This window comes from Anopheles merus, chromosome 2R (assembly GCF_017562075.2).
Source record: "Anopheles merus strain MAF chromosome 2R, AmerM5.1, whole genome shotgun sequence".
Classification (NCBI taxonomy): domain Eukaryota; kingdom Metazoa; phylum Arthropoda; class Insecta; order Diptera; family Culicidae; genus Anopheles; species Anopheles merus.
This window is the reverse complement of record NC_054082.1, coordinates 12,794,654-12,807,801: the sequence shown is the minus strand read 5'-3', so window position 1 is coordinate 12,807,801 and position 13,148 is coordinate 12,794,654. Positions and strand designations below refer to the sequence as shown.

Sequence of the window (13,148 nt, the reverse complement as noted above, 5' to 3'; positions counted from 1 at the left end):
TTCAACGCAGGCAGAAGCAGAACTCGCGCTAAGCAAAACGAGCGTGGAACTGCAGCTGCTGCAGAAGGATCTTGAGTACATTCAGCTGAACTTCGGCTCGGACCGGGTAGATCTTACCTCAAAGACCGTACAGTCCTACTTTGTGCAAATTTGTAAATCCTTAACCCTACTGCATCCGTCCGTGGTGGCCACTGTTCAGAAGCCGTCCTACGCGACCTGCGTAAACATTCTGCAGCAGCTTACCATTCCCGTGCATGATCTGGTGAGCGTTCTGCCGCCAAGCACGGGCGCGGGAGACGCTGAAGCCTTGAGTCCGGCACTGAAGCATAACTTGAGACAGTTGTATCGCGTCGTATCGCTAATTTCGCAGCAGCACCTTACCAGGGTGCGCAATGAGCGCGAAGTTACGATCGTGGAGGAGATCAAGCGGCAGCTTCTTAGCCTGGACCGGCTGCTGAAGGCGCTGCTTGATCTGCACAGCAAGACGGAACAGCAGAAGGATCTGCTGGAAATGGTTCGTAAGAATTTGGTCACGCTCAAGACCGTCATGCTGCAGGTTAGGACGACCTGCTGCCTGCAGACGCTGGTGGAGAAGGACGACCAGCTGCTGGGCGCGTTCGAGCTGGTAATTGAACGGCTCACGGTGAACCCGCTGCAGCTCGACTCCGTCGAGTATCTTCGTTTGCTAGCAGAGTCTCTGGAGCGGTACTGCGACGTGATGCGCAGGCTCGGCAACAATGGGACGATTTCCGACTGGCTGTTGCGCTACCAGCTGCAACTGCTCAAGATCTTTGACACGATCGAGTTTTGTCTGAGCGAGGAACAGTTCATAGTGATCGGTAGCAAGGAGAAGTACACCCGCACCAGCACGCAGGATGCGATACATGCGGTGAAGCAGCTGATAACGCACTACAAGATCGCCAGCAGTCAGGAGGTGCGTCGGGAGCAAAAGTCGGAACAGACGCACATCCAGCTGATTGCCGCACGCCAGGGACTTACGGACGAGGCAGAATCGGTGCCGGCCGGTGGCCGGGAAAGAAGTGCCCGTCGCACGGTAGACGCGCGGCAGACCCGGGCGGATGCGGTACGGCGCCATGCCACCCGTAGCCCGGTCGGGCAGCGGGACGATCCGCCCCGCAGCTCGTCCAGGTGCAGCCTGGGCGCGTTACCGTCCAAGCGCGGGCCATCGTTTGCGGTGTACCTGAAGAACGTGTTCATCGAGCGCGATCACAGCTTCAAGCTGCTGTGCGTGGTGCTGGACTCGGAGATCGACGTCCGGTGGACGAAGGATGGCAGCGACATCGCACCAACCGGGCGGTACCATATGGTGCAGAAGAACGGGCTCATCACGCTGCAGGTGGACCACGCCGAGTACGAGGATACCGGTGTGTATGCGTGCCACGTTTTCAACAATTACGGCCAGTCGTTCAACAAGTGCACCGTCGAGGTGTATGATACGAGCGATGATATCATCTGCCCGTCGTTCAGTATACCGCACCAAATGGGTACGTGTTTTTTGTTGTTGTTTTCTTTTGTTTTCATCTTCTATTTTTAACCCAACTTGTTGATTGGTTGATTTGTTCAATGAAGGTTTGTCGCGGGCGGACGGAAAGCTTCTTCTTCGGACATGTCGCACTTGTTGTGTGGGAAACTAATTTTATCGATCACACACACACACACACACACACATACACAGAAACCGCGGTCTGCCCCTTTGTAGGTAAATTAGTATTTTTGGCTGCATGGCATGGTGGCATGGTGTCGCGATCGGAACAAAGCGTATGTGCGAAACATCCGAAATGACGAACGGTGGACAATGTCTAGCGTTTATTACAATCGTTTTGCAGTCGTCCGACACTGTTAGGGGTAAAAATATCCCTAAATACACATGATCGAAGCTAGATCCGTGTGACTATGATCGGAGGAATTCTCTCTGTCTATCAAGTAAAAGTGATCCTCTGTAGTTGTTCGGCTCGATTCGATTACTAAGAGAGGATGATCTCAAGGAATTTCAATAGAAATATTCTCAATGTTACTGTGGGCGGAGACGATCATTCCGATCATAGGAGACCGCGACGCCCAAACTCCCCATTGAACAAATCACCAATGCTCTAACTACTATCTCTAATGTTAACAGGAACAGTCTCACTGGTTATCCTACGGCTACTACTATAAATGTTACTTTCAGGATCCTTTACGCAAATTCCAGCATCCAATGTTCCGAGTACTGTCGGCTCTCATACACAGATCTCATGAACCAGCCCAACATCCACTCGCATGCAGTAGTAACACTTGGCATAGTCCCATCGCCATTACCCACAGCCAGCCCTGTGCGCAGTTAGGGTTTTGGCAGATTACCCAAAAATACCTTCTGCATTCGTGAGGTACGGGGATGATCGTTATCGGGCAACTGCTTCGGCTAAACCCCAGTCGGACTTGCGTGTACTTGCTGTTCTTCTTCGTGCAAGTGAAATTTATGCCTTTCTCAACAAAGGAAAGCTCTAGCACAAGGACTAGAAGCAAAAAAAAAAAACATAAGAAAAACAACCACCCGCCTTCCCGCCTGCGCTGCTTCCGATAATGCAGTGCCCTGTACATCAATTAAAGCGCTAAACGCAATGTTATTTAAGCCCATTTCGAGCCATACCATCCGCTCAACATGATGGTGGGGTGTGCGCCATCCTGTACGGCGTGTGCCCACATGCCTTACGCTTACCAGTCGGCCGAATGACGACGGGATATAGGATATGCGCTGCGCCGCGTGCGCGCCATTGAATCAATCAGGTATTGACCCACTAAGCTCTGGGGCTGGGGAGGGATAGCAAAACAACCTCTTTTCGCACCTTGGGGCGGGCGCGTACACGTCGGTGTCATCAGATGCCTATAAATAATGCGATAAAGTAGAACAGCGCATCGCTAAACTATGTCACAGCCAGCCAGCTATGTCGCGTAAACTATGTCACCACTAAATAGCGATTAGCGGCAGGCTCCGTCGTCACACGAAACCGAACGATACGCGTTAACTCCCCAAGTCTCGGCGTCGGTCGGGTTTCGGGTTCGATTCGGCCCAGCAGATCCGATCGAAACGATCCGATTGACATAGTTGCGCGCTTTAGCTAACGCAGCAAAGTAGCCCCCGATTCTAGGCCTCGCGCTAACATTGTGTCCACGTCCGGTGGGGATTTTTTTTTTAATGTGAGGGCGTGAGTACCGATTTGTGGGGATTTGTGTGGTGGTTCGTACCTTTCGTACCAGCCGAGAAAATTGAACTACCCTGCACCGTGCGAAGTGCGCTTCACTTCTCCGACAGCGTTCGCCTGTACAGTGTGTCGTCACGGTCTCGCTGGTGGGTTGGCTCGAGGTTTTGGGGAAGAATATACCCAAAAAAAAATTGGTTGTGTGGTTGCTGCCCGTAGTTGGGCTCCAAAGTTTCCGTTTCAAAGTTTCCCCCAAAACACGGTGGTTTTGTGCCGGTGGTGTGTAGTACTCCATTTCCGTTCTAATTTCTCCTGTCCAATTTTCCCAGATTCTCCCGACCCCCTTCCGAAAGGTGGAGCTGCTGGTGGTACTGAGAACTGGTGGTGGTTGGTGTTGTTGGTGCGCCGGAATCGATCGTCAGCGATCAGGACGTCGCTGATCGCGCCTCTGCAGGGCAGGCGACCATCCATCTCCGCGTGTGTCTGTGTGTTTTGTGTGTCGTGCGTGCGTGTGTGTCTGTGTAAGTGTATGCTGTGGAGCGCTACGCTGTCGAAAAGAGGTAGTAAGAGGGGTAAGGTAGTAAGGTGGTAATTTCCGGGTAGCACCAGAAACACACACACAGAGGAAAGAGGAAAACGATGACGGGCAGACGGGAGCGCCGGTCGCGGTCGAAAAAGAACCAGCCGGAGGAGCCGGTCCAGGTGGAGGTGACGCCGGCCGAGCCGACGATGCTGGACCTGCTGAAGATACCGGGGCGGGGCGATTCGCCGCGCGATTTCCGCAGCCTGCACCGGGAAAAGTCGCCGTTCGAGATCGGCGAGCGGCCGGAGAAGCAGGTCGCGTCCCAGAAGGCCATCATCGACAAGGCGCTCGTGATGGACATCTCGGGCGGCGTCACGAACGTGGACGAGTACATCTCGCTGTTCTTCACCGACTCGTGCTCGCTGGATCCGGCCAGCTGCGGCGACATCTCGACCGTCAAGGTGGTGGTGGTGGAGGAGGAGATGGTCGAGCCCGAGCCGCCGAAGCCGGCCGAGGAGCACTCCAAAACGGAGGCGGAGGCGGCCGCCGAGCTGGCCCGCATACAGGAGGAGGAGGAGGCAGGTAAGTCCGCGAAGGAGCCGACGCCGCCGCCGCCGCCCCCGCCCGAGCCGGAACCAGAGCCGGAACCGGTGGAGGAAGAGGAGGAGGAAGAGGAGGAGGAGGAGGAACCCGAACCCGAGCCGCCTCGGGCGCCGACGCCGCCCCCGCCGAAGGAGCCGACGCCCGAGCCGGAACCGATAAAGCCACCGCCCGAGCCCGAATATGACTCAGACGTAGAGCTGATCCCGGTGAAGGAAGAGTTCGATCCGTCGGTGTGGAAGAGCATCGACAGTCTCGAACTGCAGCTGCAGCAGCAAGCGGAAGCGGAGGCGAAACCGAAAGCGAAGGAGAAAGACAAGTCCCGTGAAGCGTCGCGCCGCGAATCGACCACGCAGGAGATGACGGAACGGGAGCGCGACCTGGAATGGCAGCGGCAGCGCCAGATGATGCGGCCACCGCTGGTGATCTCGCATCTGAAGGCGCGTGCCGCGCCGAAGGGCTCGACGGTGAAGCTGACCTGCACGATCTCCGGCCCGGGCATCACGGTGCGCTGGCTCAAGAACGGCGACCCGATCGAGAAGAGCACCAAGCACACGTTCAAGGTGAGCGAGGGCCTGCTCAGCCTGGAGATCAAGGACATCGACAATGCCGACGCGGGCGAGTACTGCTGCATGATCAAGAACAAGAACGGCGAAACGTCCACCAGCACCTCGCTGACGGTGTACGAAAATTACGAAACCAAACCAACGCCGCCGACGTTCATCTCGATCAAAGGTAACGCCAAAATTGCCTGCCAAGCTCTAGTAGTAGTAGGCTAGTAGGCTGTGTGCAAGCGTGTGTTTATGCTACCGGGGCTCCAGGTGTTGGTTGAGGTGATGGAGTTCTCGACCATCGAGCAGTTCTTTTGCGATATAGAGTCATGTAGCTGCACAGTGTGCGTGCCAGACGTTGGCCGGCCACTCTTCGTTACGATTGTACGCTTGTGTGTATTGTTTTTGTGTATGTGTATTGTTTGTATTTATGTGTGTGTGTAACTTCGCCCGTGGTGTGCGTGTAGCAGCTGTCGTCACTGTGCCGTCCGTTCGTACTGTCGTAGCCGCACATCGTCGTCACACATCGGTCGATATCCATCGGAGCTATCACTAAAGCTGTGTCTCTGTGTCCTTCTGTTGTCGTGATAGTCGATTGGCGGTGGATTCTAATTCGATGTATTGTATCATTTTACTAATACATTAAGATGATGTTTCACTAGAGGACAAGCAGCAGCAGCAGCAGCAGCAGCAGGCACCGGCAGTAGTTGCAAGTGAAGGGCAGGCAGCAGAAGCTGCTGCCACTGCTTCTACCCCGGAACAACCGGCAGCAGTAGCAGAAGCTACCGCAGCTGCTGGCGATGCTCCGGCAGCCGAACAACCCGCCTCGGGCGATGCCGCACTTCCTCCCTCTGGCGCTCCCCAACCTCCGCCGCCGGAACCGCAGGAACAACCACCTCCTCCTCCTGCCGCCGTCGAAGCACCCGCCGCACCGACGACCGAAGAGCAGCCCGCGGGCGAAGAGGGCGAAGCACCGGCCGCGCCACCACCGGAAGTGGGTGGCCATGCCAAGCACAGGCGAACCGCGCCGGAGAAGTCACCGTCGCCTCCGCCGATCGGGGGCGATATGGCCCGCTACTACCACAAGAAGATACTGCACCAGCGGGACAAGCTGCAGTGGTCGGTGCACCTGACCAACCGGGCCATCGTGGCCGGCCACCGGCTGAAGCTGATGTGCTGCGCCACCGGGTTCGATCCGACGCTGGAGTGGTTCAAGGACGGGCAGCCGGTCGAGTACGACGACCACGTCGTCGACATGAACGACATGCACCGGGGCGCGTACGGCTGCCTGTGGGTCAACGATGTCACCGTGAAGGATGCGGGCGAGTACAAGTGCAAGGCGAAGAACGCGACGGAGGAGATCGAAACCGTGTGCCGGTTGACGGTGGTCGAGCCGGTCAACACGGTGCAAACCTTTGCGCCCACGTTCGTGCGCATGGTTCGAGGTAAGTTCGCGCTTGTGCCGATGATAGTTTGGTTTAGATTTTGGGGCATTGCTAATAATAGCACTGGGTGGTGGTACCTATTCTTGACATATTGCCTGTGCACACTTACAATGGGGGTTTTTCGATGCACTTTCCAATGTGAACAGCATGTTTCGCCTCTTGTGATATGATATTCAACAACTGTAGTATGATTTGCAGGGTTTGCCGAACCGCTTTCCGATGTGGAACATCGTGTGATGTTTTCAACAGCTGCCACATGTCTGTTGTATTTTTTCTTCTACATGACTTTCAACGCGCCGCAAGCTGTTGACATTTTATTGTGAAGTGTTGAAAATCTTGTGGAAGAACTGAAGATTTATTGTGATGCAAATACAATAGGTGGCAGCTGTTGAAAAACATATGGCAAGCGGTGAATAATGCTGTTTACTTTAGGTACTGACTCGGTGAACCTTGTATTTGCATGACAATGTTTGTTCAGTTCTTTACACATGAATTTTTACACGTTACAATCTGGATTCAGTTAGTTGACCTGTTGAAAATCATGTGTACCAAACTAAACAGTTATTGTGATGGAAATAATACTTGTGACAGTTGTTGAAAATCATCTTGCAAACGATGATTAATGCTGTTCATATTAGAATGATACTCAAAAACTCCTGTGTAGCTCATACTTTAGGACGTGATGACGTGTAGGTAGTAATAGTACATGGTTTCTCTGGGCAGCTCTAAGCCATAAGCAAACATATCATTTCAACGTTCAGTAATATCAATCTTTAGTAGAATAATCTGTCATTGGTTGGTTGGACTAGGTTCATTGGACATTTCCCAATCTTTCAGTAGGATTGTAACAAAGTGGCTAGATAGTCTACAAGTAGGCTTATGGGTCTGATTTTGGTCGTCATCATGGGAATTTCTATGAAGATTGGTAGGACGGGAGTAACGGTTGCTAAGGACCTTTGTATGAAACATTGAAATGAATCTGTACAGAAACTGATAGATTTGCTTGGAATGTTGAGCTGCGTAGAAAACCCTGTCAGTTTAATTAATAGATACTTAAAGTCTCGCGAGTGCATACATCTTTTTCGACGAACCGCAAGTAATCAGGATGTAAAGTGAAGCGGCGGTGGTGCAACACATTTCACTAAATTTTCTAACACCTCTGCATACTGTCCCGTTCTCTTTTTTTTTGCATGTAGAAAACTACGACCCGTACAGCAACATCCTCACGGTGGAGTTTGTGATCCGGGCCAATCCGACGCCAACGCTGACGTGGTACAAGGGCATCATCAAGCTGGGCGTCTACCCGGACAGCCACATGCGCATCTCGCAGCACTTTGACGAGACGGCCGAGCACACGATCGCGTCGCTCGTGTTCTACGACCCTTCGTACACGGACAATGGCGAGTACATCTGCATCGCGACGAACGCGGTCGGCGAGGCGACGTGCAAGCATGTGGTCGACTTCTGCAGCAAGGAGCAGTACTTCGAGTGGTTGGCCAAGAAGCGGCCCGGCTGGTTTAAGGCCGAATCGTACATTGCGGTCGAGCCGCCGCCCACCTTTGGCGATGGCGAAGCCGGCGAGGAGGAGGAAGACGGCGGCGAGGAGGAGGAAGAGGAAGCGGAAGGTGGGGAGGAGGGAGAGGGACCGCCGAAGGTGAAGCGCGCTCCGAAGCTGGCCGACGTGAAGGAGCTGCCGGAGGAGGAAACGAAAGCGGAGGCGGAAGCGCAGGCCCCGGCAGAGCCGCGTAGCGTCCAGATCGTGGAGCCGGAACCGGTGGCGCCGGCCAAGGAACCCGAGCCGGAGCCGCATTACAAGCGGCGCAAGTCCCGCACGCAGGTGGCGCTGGAAGAGTTCGAGCGGCGCAAAAAGTTCGACTTTGTGTCGCACATGGCGAACGTGCGGGTCGAGCCGGGCAAGACGCTACGGCTGATCGCGTACGTGAAGTGCCCGGAGGAGGTGAGCTCCTACTGGAAGCGGGACGGGCGTGTGCTGGGCAATGGGTTGCGCCTGACGCACACCACGATGCGGTGCGGCACGTGCGTGCTGGAGATAGAGCAGTGCAAGTACCGGGACGCGGGCAGCTACACCTGCGTGGCCAAGTGCCCGACCTACGGTGAGATCGAGCAAACGTGCACGGTGTCGGTGGTGGAGAAGACGGAGATTAAGGGCGAAGCGCCGGTCTTTACCCGCCCCATGCAAGGTATGCACGAGATGAAGAGGAGGCAGAAGCGGTCGGCAGAACGTCGGATGGTCGGACATCGGGCGAGCAGGCTCGACGAGGGGAACTCTCCGAGAAAAAAAAAACCCCCGCGAACATTGCGCGCATTTTGTTTGTTTCCTGGACCGTGTTCCTGATTTCCACCTGATTCTCCCTTACAGAAAAGTACGACCCGATACAGGACGAGCTGACGCTCGAGTGTTGCGTGCGGGGCGATCCCGAACCGGAGACGGTGTGGATCGTGCAGGGCGTGTTCATGCGCCACAACACGGGCGGCCGGCTGTACTTCCGCAAGTACCCGGACGGCCGGCAGCTGCTGAAGATCTTTCAGCCGAGCAAGGAGGACAGCGGGCGGTACGTGTGCCGGGCGAAGAACAGCGTCGACAAGACGGACATGTCGTACTGGCTGAACTACAAGAACAGCGACGAGGATGTGCTGAAGGTGTTCGAGGACGAGCTGCACAAAAAGTCGGAAAAGCCCATCCTGAGCCGGCACCTGCGGGCGAAGGATTGCGACTACAATCCGGAGGACGAGGCGCTGATCAAGTGGTCGGAAACGCGCAGCCAGCACGACAAGGAGTACGACTATCGGTACAAGCTGCGGTTCATTACGCAGCTGCAGGATAAGACCGTGCCGGAGGGTTCGAACCTCAAGTTTACCTGCTACGTCGACGGCAAGTTCCCGCTGTTCATGTGGTACAAGGACGACATACCGCTCGTGCAGGGCCGCAAGTACCGGCAGAAGACGCGCCGCGACGGCAAGGTGACGCTCGAGATCGTCAACGTCACGACGGAGGACGCCGGCACGTACAAGCTCGAGGCGCGCAACTACGCCGGTAGCATTGAGACCAAGTCGGCGGTGACTGTTTATGAGAATCCGTACACCAAGTTCGTACCGCCAATCTTTGCTAGCAACATCCTAGGTAATGAGCGTGATGGCGTCTGCTACTAGCAGTCGGCGGCAGCACCCGGGTCAAACATGGTGGCAGCAGCCGGGGCTGTCACTGCCTGCACACTGCTTCAGTATCTGATTATTACTACTAAACCGTACACTAGCTAATCCCCGCTGTCAATATCTATCTATCTGTCAACTACTGTCACTACCTTGAGCGGTCTCCGCGTTATATCGGACCGTGCACGTATCTGTCTGTCAAAGCAGAAGGGTCTTTCTATATTCCTAAGCAACACCGATAACCAGTGAGCAACTGTACTCTCTGTTAACACAAAGAGCATCGGCCACATTCCGGCCCGGGTAAAATGTCTAGATATGTATGTGTGTGTGTGTATGTGTGTGTGTTTATCTTACACTTGTTTTGAATGTTTTGATTCCCCAGAGTACCAGCAGGCCAGTACAAATCACTACACAGACAAATCGTATACTAACACCGCTACTGCCAGTGGCCACAGCACCACCTCCCATCAACGATCTTCGACACGGTCGACGGCAAGTGCCGGGTACGATCACACCAAAGTGAAGGAGTACTACAGAAGACATCAACAACACACCGGTACTACCGCCGACCAGCATCATGCGTACAGCAGCAGCAGCAGGCAAACGACCTTCGAGCATCGTCGATCGTTGCGTGCCTCTACCGGTAGCAGCAGCTACCATCCTCACAGTAGTAGCAGCAGCCCGTACTATTACGGTTCCATGCAGGGGCTTGGCCACTTGAGCCACGGTGAGTCGTCGGCTCGTGATGTAACAGCCTCTTCAGACGTTGCGGCGAGACAGCGTCGCAGCTACCTCTCTCACTACGACCGGTTGACGACGACGACCGGCACAACGATGCGGAAATCGCCGACCGTAGCGGACCAGCAGCAGCACCAGCAGGGTTTGACGAAGGTGGAGCGGACGGAATGGCGTTCACGCGACTGGGCCCGCATCAAGCGAACTAGCCCGACGGTGATGCCACTTACCGAGACGATGGAGGATGATACGGCGGCAAGCGGACGGCACTCCGTTGGTGGTGGCAGGGGCAGCAGTAGCGGCGGTGCCGTGCAAGGTAAGAACACCCGATTGTTGTGATGGAGAACAGAACAGCCACTTTGGAATGTGTTTATAAACACTCTCGAACTTTGTAAGGGGGGGGTTTAAGTGGACAGATTGAACACAAACAAACAATCGCTCTCGAGAGAGTGTGTCAATTTTCTAGAATCATTTTCTGTTGCTTGAGAGTGTGCTTGTATAGATTTTGATCGCCACTCCACGATAAAAACTTGATGTAGTGTACCAATTAAGCTACACACAACAACAGATTGCTTATATCGCGACAGACATTCTGTACCTATGGCGTAAAACGGCCAACAACATCGGGTGCGTTCATGTTAGACTTCCCCCCGTATGTCTACCAGTTGCGTCAGTAAAAGGTTTGGAAGGAAAGTTCTGGATGGGAATCTATCCCGTCCGTGCTTGTAGAAGCAAGTGCTTCTATCAAATAGACAACTGAGCCAGTCAATGCTGTGATTGCAAAGAATTAATAAGAATAGGAATCATTAGACCAAGCAATAATCGCTCAGTAGCATTCTTTTGACATCTTTAATGCACTAGAACCTTTATGTAGAGACTGATGATTAAATTCCTTATTGCCTTAGGGGGCTTTACAGGGGTTTTCAGCTGTTCTGAAGCTCTGTGATACATTCATGACATATTTGATGCTTGATAACTTATGATATAGCATCACAAAGAGTTCTGAAAGAGCGCCAACAGTATAAGAACCTCTGAAAATCGCTTCAAAAATATATTAACTAATAGTACATTGCCATGTTCTTCGATTATTCTAAGGCCCCTCTGCTAATCATTTCTCTTATTCTTCTCCACAGCAACCACCAGCACAACCGAATCGGCGACTACGACTCGCGAAGAATCCAAATCCCAACGCACCGCCCAGCTTCAAGTGTCCACCGAGATGATGGACCGCACCACCACCACCACCGTCGGTGGTAAACGATCCCAAACCTACCCGTACCACTACCGGATGGACACGTTCGCGACGACGTTGTCCCGTGGCCACGACAGTCAGCATCACGGCTCGCTCGAGATGTACCAACCGATCGTGCAGACGGTGTTGCGCGATCGGCTGGTCAAGCGCGGCTCCAACCTGCTGCTGGTCTGCTCGTTCTGGGGCGTCAACTGCGAGATCGAGTGGGTGCACAACTACACGAAGCTGAGCAGCGGGGCCAAGTATCGGATCTCGCGCCACCAGGGCATGAGCATACTGGAGATCTACGACATCACGCACCAGGAGGCGGGCATGTACAAGTGCGTGGTGCGGAACGATTGTGGCGAGGACGTCACGAACTGTTGCATTCTCGTGCTCGACCACATACGGCTCTCGTCGACGAAGCAAACCCGACCGGACCGCCACACGCTGACGAGACGGTTTTAAGGCACTCCCCGCAGTCGTAGAAGTGGGAGCAGAAGCTGGAGAGTTTGTGTTTAGATAGCACCATTTAGTCCGTAACCGCTGCCTGTGTGTCTGTGTGTGTCTGTGTGTCGAATTCCCATCGAATGTATGTGTTTCCATGTTTGCGTGTGTGTGTGTGTATGATTCTTCTGTATATGTGTATATCGGTAACTGTCGTTCCGTGTGTTTGCGTGTGTCCGCATTTGATAAATCGTACCTGTGCTCTACATGACTACGGGTGGGGCAAAAGAACTGAAGGTGCCGAGAATGTCACCTGGAGGCCAATCGAATCACCCCCAAAAACCCCCCCAAACCGCCCCCCATGCTAATCCTGCTCTTGGGCGTGATGTCAATTTTCCTTCCCGACATATTTCCCCGATATTTCCCCACCAAAAGAAACGTACTCGCTGCACTCGAACGAGATCGTGCTGGAGTGCCGGGTGCGCGGTACGCCCCGGCCGAACATTGCCTGGATCAAGGACGGCGAGTACATCATCCCGGGCGACAAGTACGAGCAGTACGACCATGCCGACGGTACCTGCAAGCTGATCGTGACCAGCCCGGGCGAGGAAGACTCGGGCACGTACACGTGCGAGGCGGAGAGCGGCGGCTGCAGCGACGCGATCAGCCACAACGTGCAGTTCGTCAGCAAGGAGAAGGTGCTGATGGAGCGCACGCACAGCGTGTACCACCGGAACCCGAACCTGCCCCACTTCTACCAGGGGCTGGCCGACTACTCGATCCCGTCCGGCGGCAACATCTGTCTGGTGGTGGAGGTGCAGGGCAACTGTGAGGTGCAGTGGTTCCGCGACCGCTACCCGGTCACCGGCAAGCCGCCGAAGGTGCGCACGTACAGCGACGGCACGGGCCTGTTTGCGCTGTGCATTACGGCGGCCACGATGGACGCGTCCGGCCGGTACGTGTGCCGGGCGACGAACGCGTTCGGCAAGGCGGAATCCTCCTCGCACGTCGACATCATCAACCCGAACGCGATCAAGGGCGCGAAGCCACCGATCTTCATGTCCCGGCCGCAGCCCGAGATCAAGATCAGACAGGGCGACACGCTGTCGATGGCGTTCAAAATCATCGGCGACCCGAAACCGAAGAGTAAGTGGTGGTAGTGCACCTGGTCGACGCGGAAGGCAAGCCCCCTAATGAGCGTATTCCCTTTATTGTTTCTCTCTCTCTCTCTCTCTCTCTCTCTCTCTC

The 13,148-nt window shown here is 54.6% G+C and overlaps 1 protein-coding gene across 1 annotated transcript in view; it reads left to right on the top strand.

The window, feature by feature from the left end:
• The window catches only part of LOC121590020, a 32,832-nt gene that overhangs the window by 18,719 nt on the left and 965 nt on the right, over positions 1-13,148 (top strand). The window contains exons 10-16 of the mRNA XM_041909350.1: positions 11-1,505; positions 2,248-2,282; positions 3,807-5,055; positions 5,519-6,316; positions 7,513-8,517; positions 8,697-9,458; positions 12,336-13,046. Of these exons, the coding sequence (XP_041765284.1) occupies positions 11-1,505; positions 2,248-2,282; positions 3,807-5,055; positions 5,519-6,316; positions 7,513-8,517; positions 8,697-9,458; positions 12,336-13,046 (6,055 nt within the window). The remainder of the gene's footprint in view (positions 1-10; positions 1,506-2,247; positions 2,283-3,806; positions 5,056-5,518; positions 6,317-7,512; positions 8,518-8,696; positions 9,459-12,335; positions 13,047-13,148) is intronic.